General features: G+C 46.1%; 1 protein-coding gene across 2 annotated transcripts in view; it reads right to left on the bottom strand.

Moving 5' to 3' along the window:
• Positions 1 to 23,437, bottom strand: part of DIS3L2 (DIS3 like 3'-5' exoribonuclease 2) — a 375,419-nt gene that overhangs the window by 17,885 nt on the left and 334,097 nt on the right. For both annotated transcript variants that reach the window (XM_063713123.1, XM_024243284.3), the window contains exon 14: positions 19,388 to 19,467. In XM_063713123.1, coding sequence (XP_063569193.1) covers positions 19,388 to 19,467 — 80 coding nt within the window. The remainder of the gene's footprint in view (positions 1 to 19,387; positions 19,468 to 23,437) is intronic.

Here is a 23,437-nt window from a genome sequence, read left to right as displayed (position 1 = left end):
GGCCTCAGTCCAGCTGCCTCTGCCTGGGAGGAGGCCTTGCCCAACACCCCAGGAGGGCCCTGTGTGGTCCGCTGAGCTGTGCAGCCACCAAGATGGAGAGTAACTGTGCTGTCTGATTAATGGTGCTTATGCCTGACCATTTACCAGTAAATCTTTGTGATACTCAAGCCCAGTTCCTCATGTGCCATGTTTGGCTGTTGTGGAAGTACTGTCAAATGGTCATTTGCAACAAAACAAAGAACTGGCTGCTAGTTTCACCAGGACATGCTTATAGGTAGCATGCAGTCCAGGGTGTGTCCACTGCGTGCCAACCACACAGTGTCGTGTGCACCCCACATGGGAAGGCCAGTGCAGTAGGGTGCTGGGTGCTGTTGCCCTCTGCTTCTCTCAACCACCACAGTGTCTTGTGTGCCAACCACACAGACACTGGGTGCTCCTTACTCGTACCATCTGCCCAGGAATGGCCCAGCCAGTCATGTGGGAGCAGACCACATCTCCCTGCTGGGTATGGAGGCCAGCAGTGCTAAGACTGGCAGTGGGAGTTCTGAGAAAGGAGTGGCCATGGCCACTGTACTCAAGGAACATGAAGGGAAGACCCCCGCCCTGTGTCGTATCTGGAATGCTCCTGGGGTTTCAGGGAGAGATGGTGGGGAGGTGGTGCGAAGGAGAGCCACTCTCCTTCTATCCATGATCTTTAGGGATTCCTCCTCATTCCAACAAGCGTGACAAGATGGAACACAGAGGATTGGCGAGGCGGCTCTCTGCTCTGCTCAGTTCTCCAGGGCTTGGCCAGGCCTCTTCCCTCTGGTTCTTGTCTCATGACTCTGCCCTGTCACCTTCTCACTTGCTTCCCCTTGGGTGGGTTGGGGCCTACGGGGTCCCACACTGACACTCCAGCCGGGAGAAGCAGAGGGCAACAGCACCCAGCACCCTGCCTCACTGGCCTTCCCACGCGGGGTGCGCACAACACTGAGAGCCACTCCCTGCATCCTTTGCTCACCTCCCCGCTGGCCTTTGTCGCCTCCTTGCAAATGCTGTTTTACATACCTGTCTTCCTCGATGGGCTGTGGGCTTCAAGGGAAGGAACTGGGCCCTTCTCTTGTGCTCAGTGCAGTACCTGGCACTAGTAGGCGTCCAATAATGTTTGCTGGACAAGCAAACGAATGATGTTTACAACTGGGCCAGAGAACACTTGGCGAAACTGGTCCTCCAACCCACGAGGGTGTGGGCAGACTTAGCGCCCTTCCTTGAACTCTGAGGACTTTCCTAGGGGTCGTTTTCTAAGTTTGATGGTGGGAAAGGGCCCATGTGGCACAGAACACAATTCTGAATATAAGGGCTTCCTGAAGATTCTCACAAGTTACCCCTGTTTGAGCCCAGCTTCCAGGGCGCCCTGACCACTACTGGCCTCTGGCCTCTGTGGAGGCCTGGCCTTGCAGGAGTGGGTTCTCCATTGTGGATCGGCAGCTTCACTTTATAACAGAGCCCAGAGGGCAGCAGCAACTTGCCAGTATTCTTGTATTGCTAAAGTCAGGGGGGAAAGGTAGGGCACCGTCAACCACACACAACCTGGGTAACCTTAGGCAGGCTATTTAACCTCTCTAACTTCTTCTACCTACCTCGCAGGGTTATTCTAGTGAGGATTAAATGAAATAAACTTTGTTATCTTATTTAACATTATAAGCTCTGACCTATTGTTAACTATTCCATAAATATCAGTGTTATTATGAAAACCTTCTGCACTGAATTAAGGAGACAAAAAATAGAAGAGGTGTAATTAAAAAATAGAAGAGGCTAGGAGTGGTGGCTCACACCTGTAATCCCAGCACTTTGGGAGGGTGAGGTGAGCAGATCCCTTGAGGCCAGGAATTCGAGACCAGGCTGGCCATCATAGTGAAACCCCATCTCTACTAAAAATACAAAAATTAGCCAGGTGTGGTGGAGGGCACCTGTAATCCCAGCTACCCGGGAGGCTGAGGCACATGAATTGCTTGAACCCGGCAAGCAGAGGTTACAGTGAGCAGAGATCGGGCCACTGTACTCCAGCCTGGGCAACAGAGTGAGACTCTGCCTACCTTCTACCTCCCCACCCCACCAAAACAGAGGAATGTTAGGAACACAGAACATGAGAGGAAAAAAGAGCAAATACTGCTTGTTCCCAGGAGACATTTGTCCAGCATCTGCTGAACACCTCTGTGTTCCCAACACTGTGCGGGGGCTGGGATGAAGTGACTGTCCTTGCTCTTGGGCACAGGGAATCAGATCAACACACACACACACTCCCCTACCTCCCAACCCCTGTCCAAATTTTATTAGCATAAAAAGTGGCTTGTTTCCTCAGCACTTACTGCCTGGGCGAGGAAAGCCTTTTACACACATTCTCCACACTCTACCCACAAATGTGTCTCCCTTCCATTGCAAGGACTGTCCACGGGTCATGAAGCCAAGGCTAATAACCTGCCTCCCAGGGCACACAGCAAGGTACTGGTGGTTCTGAGGCTAATGCTGCCTTAAGGATGTGAGAGTTAAGCTCGATGTCACTAACAGCTGGGAAATTCACTAGGAAAAAAGCCCAAAGGAATGAAAAGTTCCTTCCTCTTCAGGAATGAAAAGTCACAACAATGGTTTCCTAGAAGATTTATGACAGAAAAGATAGCGACCAGCTAACTGCTCGTTTATCTACACCAAAGACTTAATGAGAGGAAACAGATTTAGATTAAACTGGAGGGCTGTTAAACTAAAGAAGAACAATTCAATAATAAGCACAATATCTTGCTTACCTAAAACTTAATCACATTTGATCTTATGTCTTTGAAACATGAAGCAGAATCAGGAAATAGGCAGAAGCAGGGCCTGTGGGCAGCCAGCGCAGAGGCGGGGCCGGGAACGCAAGTGTGCCTCCTGGGAAGTCCTTCCTTCCCGCCTCACTCAGAGCCTTTCCTCCCATTGAACAGAATCTTAACAGCTCGCCTTGGCTTCCTCACAGATTCCACGCTCCCCACAAAGCCTCATGCTTGGAGTGGCTGGAGAGGATGCTACAGGTTCTCCGGACAGCCACGGAGAAGTGACAACTGGCCCTGACTGTAAAGGCAGAGACAAAGACAGGGCAGGGGGCCCCAGCGAAATCAGTGAAAATACACGGCATTGTGGGGACATCTAGTGTGGAGGCGAATGACACTGTGGAGTGCAGGGGACCCCATGAAAGAACAGGACATAATCGTAAGGAACAAGGTTTTGGCGCCTGGAAGAATAAATCCTCTCTGTAGAATGACTCCTTCCTTCTTATTCTAGGTAGCACAAACATTAACAGATGTACAGAACAACAAAGGCTGTGCTGGAAGCTGATAAGCCGCTGCCCAGGAGGCTACTGTGAAGCTGCAGTGGCGTGCCAGGGCTCGCGGACACACAGACACACCAGTGCCAGGGCACTCAGGGAAGGGAGCTGCTGAGAGCGGGGTCCCCGACCCCAGGAGATGAGCTATGTCCTCTGCCATCTCTGCTACCCATTCATCACAGTCCACTCTCCAGTTTGGCACCCACCCCCTACTGGTGACCCGGGCTTGGAGGGTGGACCCTGGTTCTCACCTAGCTTTGGGGCAGGTGTGAGGTCACATGGGGTCGGCTTGGGGGTAGCCCAAAGTCAGTGGAATGATGTATGTTGTTCATCTCAGCCAGGCCTTGCTGTGTTGGGCTTTCAGAGCAGCTGCGGAAGTTGGCCACTTCCTCTTGCTTCACTCAGTGGGCATGAGCTGGGCGCTTGCTCTGAGTCACTCTATGAAATCTTTTCCCAGCTGTGTTCCGGCTATCAGAGAAGCATCCGCAGAACAGACAGCAAACATGTTCTTCAATACGTGAAGCAGCCACTAGGCGATTTATAGCCATTGATAGCCTCTGCCTGTCATCAAGCACAGCAATTCCTTCAGGCTCTAGAGGCTTCCTGCCCAACCACCAAGAAAAAGCCACAAAGCCCCAGAGAGCTGGGAGTAGCAGTGAAGACAGATCAGAAACACTACCCCACAGATAGCACAGCCAAAAGCTAAGAGAGCCAAGCACATCTGGTTACCTGTCAGGCAGCCACAGAAGGTGACAACCATGGGCACCTTTCTTCAGGCTCAGACCCAACATGCAGTCCTATGACCTGTTTCTTTTATGGGCTAACCTCCTTGAGAGTATATCTCAGGCCTCTGTGGCCTGAGCCTGGGCTCTGGGCTTTCAGTACCTGAGTGAGGGTTTTTACAGCAGAGGCATTTGCTACTTTAAGTACCTGAATATGCCCTGGGTCTGGGCCAGCACACCGGTAGGGGGGTGGGGAGGGCTGGAGGCGCTCACCCCACTTGCCAGGAATTGAGTGTCCCTGTTCATCAAACAGGGACCTGGCCTGAATATCACAGTCTCTTCTAGAACTCCTTGAAGTCTTGGGAAGCGGCAAGCCTCCTTGGGTTTAAAGACTGCCTGGCTGTACTATCTGCTTAAAAAGGTTAGCATGAGGGACCAGAGAGCCGGCTTCCCCGTGGCGATGCAAACCTGTGGTTGGAGAAATACCCAGAGAGGCAGAGAGAGAAACGAGTCATTCCAGGACCTTCTGAGAAAGGTATGGATGTGGCAGGTACAGATATAGGGAAAACAAAAATGGTCATTCTCATCGACCCTCTGTCACTGGTAAGAACACATCTTCATGTGCTATAAAGTATCTGGGAAAGAAAACCAAAGAGCTCCGCGTCATGCTGGATTGCTGCAGCCCCAGGAGGCTCCCCAGAATGGAGAGAGCTGCAGTCCATCGCAAAAGCATGAGGAAAGGGAATGGCAACATGACAGACAGGAAATCTTATTCAAGAAAGGGAAAGTGTTAGCTGCTTAATGTAACTCTGTGTTAAATCGACAATGAAAACATTTACTCTTTAAGGTCTTTGAGAGTTTTGAAATATCTAGTTTTGAGAGTTTCTGGTGTCCTAGAATTTTCTGTCTCATAGGGAAATCTCTTGGGGCATCCATGCGTATTTGGGCTGCAAAAGGTGTGGTGTGAGAATAGTGAGGGGCATTCTCGGCCTAGGGAGCTCCCTTCAGCCCCAGGGCCCTGGGGCCCCCGGGGCCTGCTTGGTTTGGGTCTCGACCCTCTCTGTCCTCTTCATTCCTCCAAGTGTCAGCGAAAGGGATTCTGTGAACCCATGTAGGATGCATAACCCTCAAAATGGGACAGCTGCTGACTCTACAGGGCTTAAAAATATAGGATCTACCTTGCAACCTGAGCAGCCTGCCCAGGAGGAAAGCCTTCAATCCTACCTCCCAGCACCAGACAACAGACGACAGAATGACAGCACAGGCTGGAGAATGCCCTATACTGGGCCCAGTGGGTGCTGGGCCGGTGCTGAGGAGGGCTGCAGCCCTTTAGGGCCACAGGCAGGCCCAGAGGGCTCCTTTCCATGGCAATTGAAATCAGGGAAAGGTGGGATGGGGCAGGTGACAGGGTCATATGGTTTGGCTCTGTGTCCCCACCCAAATCTCTCATAACTCCTATGTGTTGTGGGAGGGACATGGTGGGAGATAACTGAATCACAGGGGCAGGTCTTTCTCATGCTGTTCTCATGATAGTGAATAGGTCTCATGGGATCTGATGGTTTTAAAAATGGGAGTTTCTCTGCACAAGCCCTCTCTTGGCCTGCTGCCATCCTTGTAAGATGTGATTTGCTCCTCCTTGCCTTCTGCCATGATTGTGAGGACTCCCCAGCCATGTGGAACTGTAAGTCCAACAAACCTCTTTCTTTTGTAAACTGCCCAGTCTCAGGTATGTCTTTATCAGTAGCATGAAAATGGACTAAAACACAGGGATATAAGGAGATTTGGGGTAGGAGGTTACTGGGGAAAGGAAAAGATGCTGAATATACCTGTGAGGTATTAATAGTTTAGCAACTTTTCTCTTGGTCATCTATGACCTCGGGGGTTCACATTCAATATTCTACCAAGGAATCAGGGAGCAGTAAAGAGAGCACGGGTTTTGGAGTCAGACAGATCTGTTTGAATCCTTGTTCAAATGTACAGCCATGAGATCCTTCTGTAAAATGGCCAAGGCAAAACCTCCTCACAAGGTTAAAATGAGGAGTAGCAGTCTTGTGATAAACATTAGTTCCTTTTCATTTAAATAAAAAATCAGATATCATTTTCCTAGCTCCTAGCTCATAAATCACCACTTAAAACTTAAAAAAAAGTTCCTAGATTGAAAACTCATCTTGGGGAAAAATAAAGTGTATACTAAAGAGAATGCCAGTAAAAATTTTCATTTTCATAATCTAAGAGTGAGTTTGTGGTAAAAACTCTTCTCTTTGAGATCAGGAACAAGACATAAATGCCTATTATTATGTCCAGAAATACTGTACAGTACAATAAGGCAAGAAAAATAAATACATGGCATGAGAATTGGAAAGGAAAAAGTAAAACTGTCATTATTTGCAGATGACATGATGAGGTACACTGGAAATAAAAAAAGTATCTACACCAAACTGAAATATTGTTATGAAAAATCTACAAATTATTTGAACCTAATAAATAAATTCAGGAAAGTAATTGATAACAAGGTCAACAAAAATAAACTGTGTTTCCTTGTATTAGCAACAAAGAGAAAATTAAATTTACAAATACCATTTAAAATAGTACCATAAATCAAATACCTAGGAGTAAATCTAATGAAAGATGAGCAAGATCTCTAACAGAAAATTATATTGAGAAAAATTAAAGAAGCTCTACATAGAGGGAGGTACCATGTTTATGAAGACTCATTATCATAAAAGTGTTGATTTTTCCCAAATTGACATATGGATTCAAAGCAATCTCAATATAAATCCTAGCAAGTTTGTGTGCATGTATGTGGCAACTGATGATCTGATTCTAAAATCTATATGGAAATGGAATGGGCCAAGAATAGCATAGGTGCTCTTTTTAGAAAAAGTCCAAGTTGGAAAGTGTAGCTCTACTGGATATCAAGATTTTTATACAAACATGAAGATAGTGTGGTATTGGTACAAGAATAGATATATAAACCAGTGACACAGAATGGAGAGCAGAAACAGATCTGTGCATATGGGTACTTCATTTTTGACAAAAGTGGCAGTGCTAAGCTATGGGGAAAGTATTTTCAAAAAATGATGCTGGGTCAACAGATACCCATATGAAAAAATAAACTTGCTGCACCATTTTCAAAAATCAATTGTAAGTAGATTCTTTTAGAATATAGACAAAGATTTCTTAAATGGGATACAAAAAGCATTTAACCATAATAAAAAAGATCGACATACCAAACTCCATTAAAATTAAGTACTTCTGTTCATTATCAACACCAGAGGCAGTAAAAAAGCAAACTACACAGTGGAAGATATTTGCAACATGTATAAGCAACAAAGAACTGATATCCAGAATATAGAGGACTATAAATCAAGAAGAAAAACAGAAAACCCAGCAGAAAAACAGGCAAGAAATTTGAAAAGGCACTCTACTGAATGGCCAATAAACAGATGAGCTCTCGCACACTGCTTGTGAAATTACATATGATTTCAGCAATTTCATTTCTATTATATACTCAAAAGCAACACATGCATATGTGCACCAAAAGACATGTACAAGCAGATTTATAATAACCCCAAAATGGAAACAATACAAATGTTGATTGAACAAATGCAGATTGGATAAATTGATGAATAGACTATAGATGCAAGAGCAAAGATGAATTCTCACAAATATAATGCTGAAAGAGAAAAGCTGGGCACAAAAGAGAATACAGTAAATAATTCCATTTATATGAAGTTCAAAGCCAGGCACAACCAATCTATAGTGTTAGAAGTTACAATGGTGGTATCCTTTTGGGAGGAGTGAGGGGCACATGGGAGGCTCCTGGAGGCTGTAATGTTCTATTTATTATTTATTTTTAAATAAAAATTTGTTAATTGTCGTTACACTGCCCGGGCTGGTGTCATACCCCTGGGCCCCAAGCAATCCTCCTGCCTTGGCCTCCCAAAGTGCTGGGATTATAGGTGTGAGCCACTGCACCTGGCCATGTTCTACTTCTTGACATGGATGTGTTCATTTTCTAACAATTTTCTTGAACTAGATGCTTATAATTTGTACACTTTTCTCTATGCATGTCATAATTCAGAAGTAAGTTTTACAAAGTAAGCTTATTGTAAAAACCTATTTTCCAGTATGTGCACTACAGAAAAAAATAGCAGAATGCATAAGTCACACTATATGCTGAGACATGGACCAGTGTTCCTGCGTGTGTACACTGATGTATGTGACTGGTCTGTGGCCAGCACAATCTGCCGATTTTTGCGGCTCCCCCATTTCCTTGTTTGGATCAGTTCTGGCCTCAGAAAGCCAGAAAGAGCCGAAGGTCTAGTGATTTCTACAAAGGGTCCTGAGCACCATAGCTCAGCAGCATGGGAAACCTCTGCCGAGGCAACTGAGTGCTATAAAATACGACTTCAGACTCTGTCCCTCCCTGGTTCTCCCAGCAAGTGGGGAATAGGCACTGACTCAACACGGCTGAAAAAGAGCTCCTCCTTGTCCTGGCCCTTTGTGGTTCAGATTCCATGTGCAGGAGACTGGGTGACTGCCACTCCAGAGGAGATGGAAGCAATACAGGAGGCAGCTGTGCTGCCCCAGGCCTTGCTGCCCTCCCTGCTCCTGGACCCACGGGCAACTCAGCGCCACTTCTGTGTAGTTGTTCTAGGGCCCCACACCTGCTTGCATCAGATAGCTGGGGTAGTATCCAGGGCGAAGCCTGCTGGATGGTCCTCTTATGTACAGCTTGACCTTGCACAGGGCACCTATCAGGGCATCTGTTTCTCTCTCTCTAAAATGGGAGTGTTCATACCCTCTTCTCCTCTTCCCGCAGACAAAACTGAGGTTAAATGAAGCACTGCTTGTTGGCAGACAAAATATCCTGATTGCTGCTGCATGGAGTGAGGTGAGAAGAGAGCAGAGCAGAGACAGCCACGGCCATCCCTCTGCGTGGGTGGACGGTGGAGAGACACTCCCTTTGCTGAACACTACCCGAATCCAGCAGTGGAAACAGGAGTTGTGCCTGCATCATGCTGATGCCAAACACTAATGGCTGTGGTGGAACAGTGAGCTCACACCTGCACTGTGAGTGGCTGACTCCCACATGCACAATACAGCTGCAGGCTTGCGCCCATGAGCTCACGCCTGGCACCTCTCTGGCTGCATCGCTTCCAACTTCCCCCAAGCCCCTCCTCTCTCTTGATTTCAAGCTCCCCTTTCTCCTAAACTAAGGCTTCGTCAGGAACAAGAAAGGCCTTCTTCAAGCTAACCTGGCAGTGTCTGGGAGGCCTGGAGGCTCTCGCCCTCTGCAATGAATGGCTCTTAGGTAATACTGCTGCTTAGCCTGAGGAGCTGGCATCAGTTCCAAGGTGCAGACAGAAAGTGTCATTTCCAAAGTACTGGGAAGTGTTGGTGCTGGTTTGAAGTTGTCAGAGCTGCTGGGAAATATTTCCTCTGCTTATTCAGGATGAAGGCAAAGGCAAAGAACCAAGCAGGGGGGAAGCTAATTAAACATAGGACTTCATCCAGGAACACCCTGCTCTGTCCCCTCCTCAAGTGCAGCAGCCAGGAAGAGGCATCACTCAGATTTTCTACTACTGACAATGTCCCCAACTGCAAGTGCTCTGATCCACCACTGCATCTGCCCTGAAGTCACACTTCCTGTGAGCACGCCTCCAGGGTCCTAATGCAGGCCAGGTCCTGCAAGATGTGAGGATCCTCCAGCAGGCAGCTTTGGCTTTGGCTTTGGCTCGAGGACTTTCCGTCAGTGAACCTTAAAACTGGGCTGCAGGTGGGAGCCATTGTGCGGGCCTGTAATCCTAGCTGGTGGGGATGCTGAGGTGGGAGGATCTACCTAAGCCCAGGAGATTGAAACCAGCTTGGGCAACATGAGATCCTATCTCAAAAAAACAAAACTAAACAAAAAAACCTGGGCCGTAGCCTGAGACTCTCCCTACCCAGCCCTCCTTCCTTCCCAAATTCCTTCACAAGGGCCAGACTTGTGTCGAGGTCTGAAGGCTCTCTCTGCCTTCTGCTGCTCTCTCCTCTTTCATCCTTCACAGGCATCTTCCTCCATACGTTTCTCAACATCCAGTCCCATCTCAGCATCTGCTTCTCTGCAGATCTGAACTGATGCAAGTGGGACAGGAGTGGTTCTGAGGAAACAGGCAGAAAGATGGAGTCTGGGGAGTGGCTCACTCACTACCTAGTGGGCAAAGGGGATGCTCTTCTGAGTGGTGTGTGGGCAGGGACAGGCCCTGGTACAAAGTTGTGGCTCAGCTGCTCAAAGACTCACCAGCAGTGACCTGGGAAGAAGCTCCTGAGTCACTGTGATAATGCCAGCACGGGAAAGCCCTGGGATGCACACTGTCTACAAGGGCTGGTTGCTGTAAGGTGAAGGAAGCCCCGGGCCTGCCCCTGTTCCCTCCCCTCATCCTTCACAGGCCTTCCCCCAACACCTCTCGTACATTAATCCTGCTTGGGGTCCACTTGTCAGTGCACCTGAACGAACCCATCACATCCTCCATGATAAACACAAAACAACACAGAGAGAACCGCAGTGTGGTTTTAGGGTTGGTTCTCTAGGTCTATTGTGTCTAGAGAATGTGTTCTGAGACCCCAGGGGATGCCGAGCAGGCTAAGCCCCCATGGGCAGGGGGCATGTTGGGAAGCAGAAAGAACTATGTGCTCAGGTGCTGGGGAAGAGAACCCAGGTGTCCTTACAGTGACCTGAGCTAGCAGGTGCCCATGGGCTGGGGAGGGGATGTACAGCCCAGAACTGCCCTATCCTCTGGAAGGCTGCAAGGAATACTGTCCTTCAAGGCAGGCTCATGAATGCGGCAGACACTTCAGCCAAAGGAAATCAATCCCACAGTGTAGCTCTCTCTCTCACATCTAGAGGCCAGCTAGTAAGTTTAATGACGTGTGTTTCAAGGTCCCAAAATGAGTCCGGTAGCTAGGCAGGAAAAAATGAAAGATTTTCTCTTGTTAAGTTTAGCAAACTAACCTGTTCTAAGAGTAAGACTGGAGTAAGGCGGAGGACCTGGCTGTGAGTGTCAAGGAGGCTCTGAGAGGTCCGCAGGGACAACGGATCTTCCAGCAACTGCTGGCCTCACTGCCTGGACCAAGTGAGGCACAACTGCCAGCAGGGCAGAGGAGCAGGCACCCCAAAGCTAGGGCCTGGGTCTGCCAGGGTCTACTACAAGAGCCAAGCAGGCAGGTACTCAGGGCAACTGCACCCCCAAAACTATGAGGTCTTTATAACTGACACAGCCACATCACACACCACTGAGTGGACGGTGACCTGCCAAGCAGTGTGACTGGCCTAACCCAGAACTCTGATGACAAGTCAGAAGCTGCCCATCTGACCTGGGGTTCACAGGGACTGGAAATCCCAGGATTTCCCAGACAGCCTTCCCAAGCAGGCCTGCTTAGAAATGGCTGGAAGCAGCACTACCTGCAGCTTCCTGGCATGGAGAGAAAGGCAGGTGTCATGACGGCACAGCACAGGCTTTAGAATTTGCCACAACTGGGGCAGAAGCCAGGTTCTGCCCTTGACCTCTGTGGCCTTGGCAGGTGAGCCTCTTCAGACTCTTCAGTCTTGGTTTGTTTTTATTTTTTATTCTGTAAAATTGTGAAAATAATAAAACCTCTCAGACTCTCACTGGTTTTATTTTTATTTTTTATTGTGAATATCATTCTTGAATGGTTTTAGACTAGAACTAACCTGGGTAAGCCCCTTGCCTGGTGTCTGCGGGCACTCAGAAGATGGTAGCTCCCATCGTGATTATGGTACATGGATCATAAAGTCTAGATGTCATGAACAAGAGTATAGCCTTGCAATCAAATTCAGCTTCCACAAGTTTGTCTGACATGTTTAATGTTCTTCATAGCTATCACTGTTCTTCACTACCCGGCAAAAAATGGTAAAAAAAACTGATATAAGTGACTGTAATTACCACTACATTTGGAGTTAAGCCACATTTTTACAGCTTCTTTTCTCCATGTTAGCTCCTCAGAAATCACAGCTATCCATGAAGACAGTTTCCCTGATGTCATGTGTAATTTAATCATCATGATAATCCTACAGCAAATGAAAAGACAAAGCTGGAAAGAAGTTTGACTCCTCAGTAGCCATGCTCCCTCCCTTCCTAAAGGACTAAATCAGGTCCCCCGCCTTCCCTTCATCAAGCATTATTTGCCAGGTAGTGGACTGGGCACTGTGGGTACTGAAATGAAAAAAACAAGACCTTGACCTCAAAAGCATCAGCCCAGTGGCGGAAGCCAACAAGTAAACCCACAACTGAAAGGCACAGTGCTAAGAGCTGACATAGAGCAGACGGGCACGGCACAGGGCCACGGGGAAGGCACATCTGACCCAGCTTTGGTGATGCCTGTGAGGGGTGTGGAATGGCTTCCCAGAGAAGAAATACTAGAGCTGAAAGTAGAAGGAGAAGCAGAGGTTACCTAGATGGGTGGGCAGGGGGTTCTGGGAAAGAGGGATGTTCTAGAAGCAGAAAATGGCATGAGCATACAGGGACACGTTGTACGCAGGAGCGCGAGGTAATCTGGTACAGACAGCATGTAGGGTGCCAGGGCAGGAACACAGGATGGGTCTGTATGGCAGGCAGGTGAGGTGGGATCACAGGGCTGGCTGCCTTGCTGCTGAGGAGCAGAGCAGAGGCCCAGTCCCTTCCACTGGCACATGGGCCTCTGTTGGCAGCATCAGCATTTATTCAGCTCTGTGGCCCCAGGGCCTAGAACTATACAGGTATATAGCAGATACTCTCTATACATTTGCTAAATGAGTGACCATATTTAAGTTTATTCAGATCTCCAGTTCTGACAAGATAGTAGACTGAACTGATGTGGACCTCGTTCCCAACACAAACACAGAGAAATAATAGATAAAATATACCAAAATAATAATTTAAATATATTATTGAGTATAGAAGAATAATGGGAAAATTCTCAGATGCTTGAAGTGAAAAAAAAATTAAGTCAGAGCTGTAATTTTTACTGTGGCAACTGGGGGCTGGGAGTATCAGACGTTGATACAGTTACAGGAGCTAAGATTTTAATGCATGCAGGAGGCAGAAGACCTGGCCATGGAACTGAAGACCCAGCCATGGAACTGGAACTGAGATCCCCACATAAAGCCAGGATCCTGGGAGCTGTTGGTCTTTGAACAAAGAACCAGTAAGACCTTTCTCACAGAGCAGAGGAATGTCCGTATGTGGCACAGACCAGAGGCATCGCCTATGAGAAATGGAGATGTGAAGCCCATATGGCACGTGGGTGAGGAGTCTGAATGTGGCCTACCCAGGAGGTGAGACTCCTAAGCTAAGGAGTTAACATCCAAACTAGCAGGACCTATGAACCTCCCTGGGTCTTGGCAGAACATATGCAAAAGTGATGAGATAACACATCCACAACCCACAGTATGTGGAACTCCCACTAAACACAATCCCTACTTAAGATGATCTTTTTTTTTTTTTTTTTTTTTTCTGAGATGGGATCTTGTTCTGTCACCCAGGCTGGAGTGCAATGGCACGATCTCGGCTCACTGCAACCTCTGCCTCCTGGGCTCAAGTGACTCTCCTGCCTCAGCCTCCTGGGTAGCTGGTCTTACAGGTGTGTGCCATCACGCCCAACTAATCTGTGTATTTTTAGTAGATACAGGGTTTCACCACGTTGGCCAGGCTGGTCTCGAACTCCTGACTTCAGGTGATCCTTCCGCCTCAGCCTCCCAAAGTGCTGGGATTATAGGCATGAGCCACTGCGCACAGCCTAAGATGATCTTATGATAAAAAACAAGTTGCAAGAGAAAATGAACCACATAAGAGTGAGTCAATAGACACGACAAATAAGAGAATTGGTACTCTTGGAACTAGAACTAAAAATCTTCAAACAACTGGAAAGAGGCTATAAAATAAACACAACCAAAATAATTAGGGAGATAAAAGAAAGAATAGAAATCATAACAGAAGATTAGGACACCAAAAAAATTAATTAATTAATAATAATAGGCTGATTTTCAAAAGCACCAAACAGAACTTCTGAAAATTAAATATAAAAACCAAACATTAGGACAGGCATGGTGGCTCACACCTGTAACCCCAGCACTTTGGGAGGCTGAGTTGGGCAGATCACCTGAGGTTAGGAGTTCGAGACCAGCCTAGCCAACATGGCGAAATCCCGTCTCTACTAAAAATACAAAAAAATTAGCCCTGCATGGTGGTGCATGCCTGTAATCCCAGCTACTCAAGAGGCTGAGGCAAGAGAATCACTTGAACCCAGGAGGTGTAGACTGCAGTGAGCTGAGTTTGTGCCACTGCACTCCAGCCTGGGTGACAGAGTGAGACTCCATCTCAAAAAATAAATAAAATAAAATAAAATAAAAACCAAATATTCATGTTGGGAAGGGTTATTAAATAGCTGATAGTAAACTGCTACAAGGAGAATAAAGTGACAGACACTTTTGATGAAGTTTCCTACAATGCAGCATTAACAGATACAGAAATAGAAAAAAGAGAGGAAAGATGAAATAAGATGGTTCCTAACAAGTTCCAGAAGGAGAGATTAGAGAGAACCAAAGAGAATCAAAGATAATAGATAAAAATTTCTAAATGAGAACTATCTTGAGTCCTAAACAATGTAAATAAAAATGACTCCACTGAGACATAATGTAGTAAAACTGCAGAACACCAAAGACAAAAATAAGGTCTAAAAAGCAACCAGAAAGAAAAGACACACAAACTCACTCAGGCTGCAGAGAGGACAGCCGGGATGCCAACCAGCTAACAGCAGGAAGAATAGCTTGTAAAGCAACTCCACAGTCCTGGCAGTGAGAAGAAGGGTAGCAGTGGGGATGGTGAGAAAGGAGACTTCTAACAAAGCTCCTTGTCTGTGAAGGTCACCACCATCCACTCAGTAACTCCAACGTCGGAAGCATTCGCTTTCCTCATTGTTGCTGCCACAGCACTCGATTCCTACCATTGCCAAAGTGCATATCATCCCACAGGTGCTGGAGTGCGCTTTGCTCCTTATACAAACCCTGAGGGCATGCACTGGGTCTAGCATATTTTTGCCTCCCCCATGTAACACACTGTACAGAGCAGGGGCTTCATAAATGTGTAACTGAATTCTCACAAATCACTTATTCACTCTTGAAGGCCTTGTTCCTTGCCCTATATCAAGAGATCTCCAAACTTCAATTTGACAAAAATGACTCTCGATCACTCCTTGATTAACTGGATTTAGTGTTAAAGACAGGTAAAGTTTTCTGCAACAGAGAAAAAAAAAAAACCAGTCACCACCCGTGGGTCCACGGGTGGTGACTGGTGGCGTCTGCCAGGGGGTGTGAGGCATCATACCTCTTAGATACAGATTGGAACAGCTTTTGGGAGGCTGACAGAATAATTCAAGGTGGAGAGCTTTACTAGTTGAACCCAAGGCACAATAGGACAGCTTCTCTCTTTCTTCTAATGACCTCAGAGCTTTAAGAATATTTATCCGACAGCTGTACCCCTAGCCTTAGAGAAGGCAGGGTCCAAGTCCTATCAGAAATGGACAAGTCCTAGGGACTGTCCTCCCTGGACCCCAGAGGCAGAGATTAGCTCCTTTCTGTGAAAGGAGAACAGGATGACATAGAGCCAAGGATCAAAACTATCAGACACCACCCATGGACCTGAGGGCCACATTCTTCTTCTCTGTTGCAGAAAACTTTACCTGCTTTTGATACTGAATCCCATTAATCGAGGGCTGATAAAAGAATCCAGAAAATATAAAAATGGAGTGCCCATTTTCCGGGCCATTCCATTTGAAAGGAAAGACTATTTGGGAGAACCATCCAACAGCCTCAGCACTTATTCAGAACAACTTTTTCTGCTGATGGATTGAATTTGGCAAACAGAGATGAATGCTAAAGTGATTACAAATTGTACTGCAGGGAATATCCAAAAAGGAAAAGCAGTAGTTTCAATAATCAGTTGTACCAAACTAATATTCAAGCTAGCTTTTTCATCTGTAGAATTTCCTCTCTCTGCTGGTGTTGTCTTCATGTTACTTGGCCTGAGACAACATGGGCCCCTTAAGGGTCTAGGCTGAGTATCTTTATTTCCTAAATAACACTATTATGCCAATATTTGTATTCAGGCATTGTAGGGAAAATGACCCTAAATGGAAACAGAGGAACACAAACAGGGAAGGGTCTCGGGGAGACAAGAAGTCATAGTCAGGATTTTGGGGTCCTCCGTATTTCACAACTCATGAGTGAGGAGAGGAGTCTGCCTTTGACAGAGCGTCATACACAACCGAAGGCTGTGAATGGCAGGCACGCCAGCCTCTTCCCTCATGAGTACACTGTTGGCAGAAGACTTTCTGGGAAGATGGAAGTCATGAGCCGGTTTTTCTCTTTGGGAAGAAGAGGCAACAAGCACTTCCTATGGGCATTCTATATGTGAGACTGGTGATGACACACTTCAACATGATATCCCGGCCAGACAGCCCCATGCAACTCTGCCAGAGAGGTATTATTAATCCTACTATTAATAATTAATTAACAATTAATAATTAATCCTACTATTAATCCTACCTCATCCTACAGATGAAGAAACTAGAGGCTCAGGCCGGGCGTGGTGGCTCATGACTATAATCCCAGCACTCTGGGGGGCCAAGGCAGGTGGATCACCTAGGTCAGGAGTTCAAGACCAGCCTCATCAACATGGTGAAACCCCATCTCTACTAAAAATACAAAAATTAGCTAGGTGTGGTGGCGGGCACCTGTAATCTCAGCTATTCGGGAGGCTGAGGCAGGAGAATCACTTGAACCCAGGAGGCGGACGGTGCAGTGAGCTGAGATCATGCAATTGCATTCCAGGCTGGGCAACAAAAGCAAGACTGTCTCAAAAAATAGAAAAAAAAAAAAAAGAGTAAGAAAAGAAAAGAAACTAGAGGCTCAGAGAGGTTAGGAAAGTTGTCTAAGGATTGAGAATGAACCTTAAGACTGACTCTAATACAAGCAAGAGAGAACCAGAGAAAGCAGTCACCAAAGCATTTGATCACCATATTTTTCTTTTTTTTCTTTTTTTTTTAACTATTATACTTTAAGTTCTAGGGTACATGTGCACAACATGCAGGTTTGTTAAATATGTATACATGTGCCATGTTGGTGTGTTGCACCCATTAACTCGTCATTTACATTAGGTATATCTCCTAATGCTATCCCTCCCCCCTCCCCCCACTGCACCACAGGCCCTGGTGTGTGATGTTCCCTTTCCTGTGTCCAAGTGTTCTCATTGTTCAGTGAGAACATGCTGATCACCATACTTTTCTAGATCATGGCTTCTATCTGATTTCCTACACAAATATTTTCTTTTAGAGGTCTTTGGGGGCCAAAACTTATTCATCTTTATAAACCCTAAGTTATCTTCTTACATTGCTTGGTCTGATAATATGCTAGGAGCTATGGATCGACCAAGACACAGAGCTAGGCTGGGCGGGATGACTCACACCTGTAATCGCAGCATTTTCGAAGGCTGAGGCAAGAGGATGGCTTGAGCTCAGGAGTTCAAGACCAGCCTAGGGAACATCATGAGACACTGCTTCTATTAAAGAAAAAAAAAAAGACCTAGGCTATTTTCTCTTCTCACAGTCAAAGACAACGTAAGTTGTTGCCACCGGATATGTGAACAGCTAAGACATAAACTTAAAGGACAGAGAGCTGGCGCCCTTCTCCCACTGAATAAACACTCTTCAACCTTTTCCCAAATAGCAGAGAGTCCAGCAAGAATTGTTAAAGGATGTCTGGTCAATCCTTCTTATGATTAATTAGGGGTACACACCAGTTACTATGGCATTCTCCTAAAGATAAATTACAAACAGTCATCACGTCTTGAAGGTAATCCCAGTGGAGATGTGGTAATGAGGGCACCCAGTAGCCTCTCTTCTACCCAAAACAGCGCCAGAGGTCTTGAGAAAGGCAGAGGTTTCTCTTCTGGAAGGTCACAGACAGTAGACAGTTCTACTGGCATGTGCCTATTTGTTTCCTTCCACTGAATGAAATTAAACAGCCTGGATATTTAGACAATGAGACCAGAGTACATTCTCCTTAAGTCCAGGTTGGGACTGCTCTTGTCATGGACTGGGGTTTCTAAGTAGCAATACGGGTCACTTGTTTTCCATCTATTCTCTCCCCAGAGTAAACATGATAATGTTGACTCTGCTTCTCACAGCTGTGGCAAGTTACCCTCAGTGAATTACTTTAGTTCCCTAGACCTTAGCTTCTGCAAATATGACAATAATAAAATAACACACCGGGGCTGTTACGAAGATTAAATGATATAACGAATGTAAAGTCCCCAGTACTGTGCCTAATACATAGGAGGTGCTCAATGGTAGCCGCCGTCATTACCATCACTGTCATCATCGGGGCACAATTCCTGTGCCTCATTCACCACCACTTTCACTGTCTCACAAACAAAAATACACAGTCAAGGAGGCAGTCTGCGGCTGGGTGTGGTGGCTCATACCTGTAATCCCAGCACTTTGGGAGGCCGAGGTGGGAGAATCGCTTGAGCTCAGGAGTTCAAGACCAACCTGGGCAACATAGAGAGACCATGTCTCTACTAAAAATTTAGAAAATTAGCTGGGCATGGTGGTGTGCACCTGTAGTAGCAGGTACTCGGGAAACAGGTGGGAGGATCACTTGAGCCCAGGAGTTTCGGGCTGCAGTGAGCCATGATTCTATCACTGCACTCTAGCCCGAGTGACAGAGCAAGAACCTGTCTCAAAAAAAAAAAAAAAAAAAAGGAGCAGTATATGATGGGGGAAGGAGGTGCTATGAAAGTATGCAAGGTGCCACCTTTCCAATAAGGCCACCAATTTAAATCTCTGCAAGTACCCAGAAATCTCCCAACCATTAATATAAAATTTACAAGGTAGATAATCACAACAAAACCCATAAACCTAAGTATAGACAGATAGTGACTGAGAACTACAACAAAGCCAAAGTCACATAGTGAACCAAACAAGCAGGCACATGACTGGAGACCAAGAGTGGGGAGGGTCTGGGGGACATCTGCAGCCTTGAAAGAAGGTCTGCTTCAGCATCTACTTCTAACACACCACAACTGCTCCTCTACAAGTGCTCCAAGTTCTATACTTAGGGGCAAAGATATCTTACAAGAGGACTATTTCTGTGCCAGCTATTTTCTAGTATAGTAAAAGATGTATTCCCTTCCTGATGACCACTTAGCAATGGAAGCTCAGTGTCAGAAAGCCCACAGGCACCACTGCTGCACACATGTGAAGTGACACTCTTTCCCACTGAGTGGCTTACTTGTTGCTGTCGCGGTACTCATAGATATGACATCCTTGAGGCAATCCAGTCTCGTGGTCCAGAGTGAAAGCAAGCTTTAGCTGAAGAGAGAGAGAAGAGAAAAAGAAGTTTTAGGCAGCATGCTCTATTCACTCCAATAGCTGAAATGAAAAAAATAAAATCAAACAAAGTCACATTCCCTCAAGTCAATGTGTTGTGGAGAACCTGGGCTTGCCCACTCTGGGAAGAGCCCACACCTTACAAGGACCCCATCATCAATGACGACCGTCAGCAAGACTCTACTTGTTCATTTGGCATGCAACCAATACGTTTATTAAGCACCTATCTTGTGCTAGACATGAGCTAGCTGAGAGGGAAAGAACAGTGACAGCAGACTCTTTCCATGGGTCTTACCATCTAGCAGAGAAGGCTGACAGCAATCAAGTGATCACACCAATGAATGTGCATATATGTGTAGAACTTCAAATTAGAATAGGCTCTCTGAAGCAAGAAAAAATCCCCATGTTTCTATGAAAGTGAAGAGCCTGACCTGAATAGAATGGGTAGAAGGGAACGCTCCTCTAAATCAGGAGGAGGAGGGAGGGGGAGTGGAGAGCGTTCTCCTTGGGGAGAGAGCACAGTAAGTGCAGAAGCCCTGGGGCAGGAGCTGCAGGATGGCTGGTGAAGTTGGGCCCTGATAGATCCAGGGACATGGTTGATGACTCTGGGGAGGACCTTCTTGGCCACACTGGAATTTTTGGACTTTACCTTAACAGCAAAGAAGAGAAAAAGAAGGAGTAGATGAGGCAGTCAGAATTCTATTTCGGCAAGACCCCTCTGGCTACAGTGCATACGGCAGACCACAGACCACAGAGCAGAAGCAACATCCTGCAGGAGGCAGCCACTACAGAGTCAGGAGAGTGGCCAGGGGGGCTGGGATAGAGTGAGAGAAATGGACAATTTGAGGTATATTTTAGAAGTCGAATCAACAGGATATGCTGGTGGATTTGATGTTGGCAGTGGCAAGGAAAGAAAGGAAGAAATCAAGGACGGTTCAAGCTTTTGAATCTGAATCACCAGTCAGGTGGCTGATCCACTGCTGAGAGAAAGACTGAATTTGGGGACTGATAGGGAGTCAAAGGTTTGACTTTGGACATGTTAACTTTGAGACACTCATTAGCTTTCTTCAGTTATGGAAGATCATGAACAGGGACTCTGGTTTCTTTCTGGATTCCAGAGGTCAGTGCTCAGGTGAGTGCTGAACTTCCAACAGAGCTCAAGGAGGTGCAGCATGCCCTGCTAGAGCCAGCTGGTTATGACAGCTTTAATGTTCCAAATGCAAGCCAACTGCCATGTTTATAAATTCACGGGGTTTTTAAAGCACTAGGGAAACTTTAACTAAAATTAGCTGCACATTAGGAGGATACATTATGATAATTTTTTTTTAACTACAAGGCTGCAAACATAGCCAATGATCTGCATCATTAGATACTGGACAATTTTTCTCTTCCTTAGTGGGAAAGGAACTCATAGGAATGGTTTGTCCTCTAACTGACCCAGATGAAAACACAAAAGCAGAAACAAGCCCTTCTCGACCATCATGAAGCCAGAACTTCAAGTCAAAGGCATGTATGCCCTACAGAGCACCACTTGAATCTTCCCAGCCCTCTCCTTTGTGAAGTAAAAAATAATTTTAAAAGAATCTATTAGTTACAACCCTTTTCTCTTTACCTCTCTCTTTGCAGCTGAGGTCAGGTCTATATTCATTCTGTCCATTTTGAGTCTGCATTGCTTAGAAATTTTCATATCATTTGACTCAGTGATTTAAGTTATGAATTTATAGCTTAGAAGAATTATCAGAAATGTAGGAAGAAAAGTTTTATTTGCAAAACTGTTCCCCCCAGTGTTATTTATTGGAAACACTAAAAAGTCCAGCAGTAGCAAAAGGTTAAACAAACTATCCTATAGTCACACATGGAATAGCAGGCAGTCGTTACATGGCTTAGGAAGAATTTTTACTAACCCAGGAAAAATAAGTTGGACAGATGAGATAAAGCAGGATGCACACGCACACTTGATTATACAGTGTACCATGAAGACTATGTAAAAAAGGACAAAGACTTCCTAGAAGAAAAGACTGAGGCCAGATGCGGTGGCTCATGCCTATAATCCTAGCACTTTGGGAGGCCGAGGTGGGTGGATTGCCTGAGCTCAGAAGACCAGCCTGAGTAACATGGTAAAACCCCATCTCTACTAAAATACAAAAAATTGGCTGGGTGTGGTGGCATGCACCTGTAGTCCTAGCTACTCGGGAGGCTGAGACACAAGAATCACTTGAACCTGGAGGGTGGAGGTTGCAGTGAGCCAAGATTTTGCCACTGCATTCCAGCCTGGGCGACATAGCGAGAGTCTGTCTCAAAAAAAAAGACTTGGAAGGAATATACCTAAACGGCAACAGTGCCTATCACTAGGTGAGAGGTTCCAGGTGATTACTTTCTTTGCATTTTCCAAATTCTTCATAAGCATACATTGCTCTGACAGAAGACTAATAGGTTTTCCTCCTTATTTTATGACTGGTGATTCCTACAGAATTCTAAGCCCTCCTGGGTTTCCTGTGTCTTTTGGTCCCTGTTTTCTAGACAGCTGGTCTTAGTTGAGTGTCTTATGCCTGTCCTACCAGCCACTGGACCCAAGAAGTATAGTATTCAGCTTCTCAACCAGTATCTAAGCATCCTTCTTGCTCCCTTATCATGAAAGGTGTCACTGGGTCAGAGAGGACTTACACTGGGCTGGCACAGGCACACAAAGGAGATGAGCTGGCAAGGCAGGCTGCATGTAGGAGTGTGTGGACTTCACCAGAAGAGAGAAGCCATGGTAGGTTTCAGGGCAGAAAGACCAGCTCTGATGGTCAGGTAGAGAAGGGCTGAAGTGAGAGAGGGCATGGAGAAAGGCCTTAGAGGGGGCTGCTGCAGTAGCCCAATGAGATGATGAAGATTTGGCTTACGGAGGTGCAGTGGCGTTGGAGACAGCTAAGAGAAAAGACTTGGGAGTACATACATATCTAACTATGTGCCAGTGACATCTGGCATCTGCCTCCCAGACCCCACACAATGCTGTGTTGACCAGCACTTAGTCCTTAGTCATGAAGGAACTATGGGAAATCTAATTGCAGAGGGATTCTCAAAGTCAGGAAACTATGTTCACACCAATTCAACAATAAGGCAAGTCAGCAGAGGTGGTGATAGGGTAGGGGAGAGAGAGGACTGGAACAGAAGAGCAGTCATGTTTACTAAATGGAGGACTCACGTTTACGGAATGCCTACTGTATTAGTCTGTTCTCACACTGCTAAAAATAAATACCTGAGACTGGGTAATTTATAAAGGAAAGAGGTTTAATGGACTCACAGTTCCACATGGCTGGGGAGGCCTCAGAATCATGGTGGAAGGCAAAGGAGAAGCAAAGGCAAGTCTTACGTGGCGAGAGGCAAGAGGGCTTGTGCAGGGAAACTCTCATTTATAAAACCATCAGATCTTGTGAGACTTATTCACTACCATGAGAACAGCACAGGAAAAGCCCACCCCCATGATTCAATTACTTCCCACTGGGTCCCTCCCACAACATGTGGGGATTACTAAAATTCAAGGTGAGATTTGAGTGGGGACACAGAGCCAAACCATATCACCTACCAAGTAAAGGCTTTCCTTTATCCTGACAACAATCACTTAAATTAGGTATTGCTATTTCCTTTAAACAGACGAGGAACTTGAGGCTGAGAAAGATTAAGTAGTTTGTGCAAACCACAATTAGAACTGGAATTTTAATCAAAATCCACAATCCTTTCACCTCACCAGCATTACACGACTTGGTGATGGTCTGGAGATAAAGTCAGTGAGAGAGGGAAGAGTCAACAATAGTGTTCAGGATTCTCTGGCTCAGGCTGCAGGGCAGATGCTATTGCTACTCACCCTGACAAGGAAGAACAATAGGTTTGGGAGAAGAGTTTGAGTTCAATTTGAGATTGCGGATTCTAACATACCTCAGAGGCATCTAGTGGAGATGGCCAGTAGGCT

This window comes from Pongo abelii, chromosome 11 (genome assembly GCF_028885655.2).
Source record: "Pongo abelii isolate AG06213 chromosome 11, NHGRI_mPonAbe1-v2.0_pri, whole genome shotgun sequence".
Taxonomy (NCBI): Eukaryota; Metazoa; Chordata; class Mammalia; order Primates; family Hominidae; genus Pongo; species Pongo abelii.
This window is presented reverse-complemented; position numbering and strand designations above follow the sequence as displayed.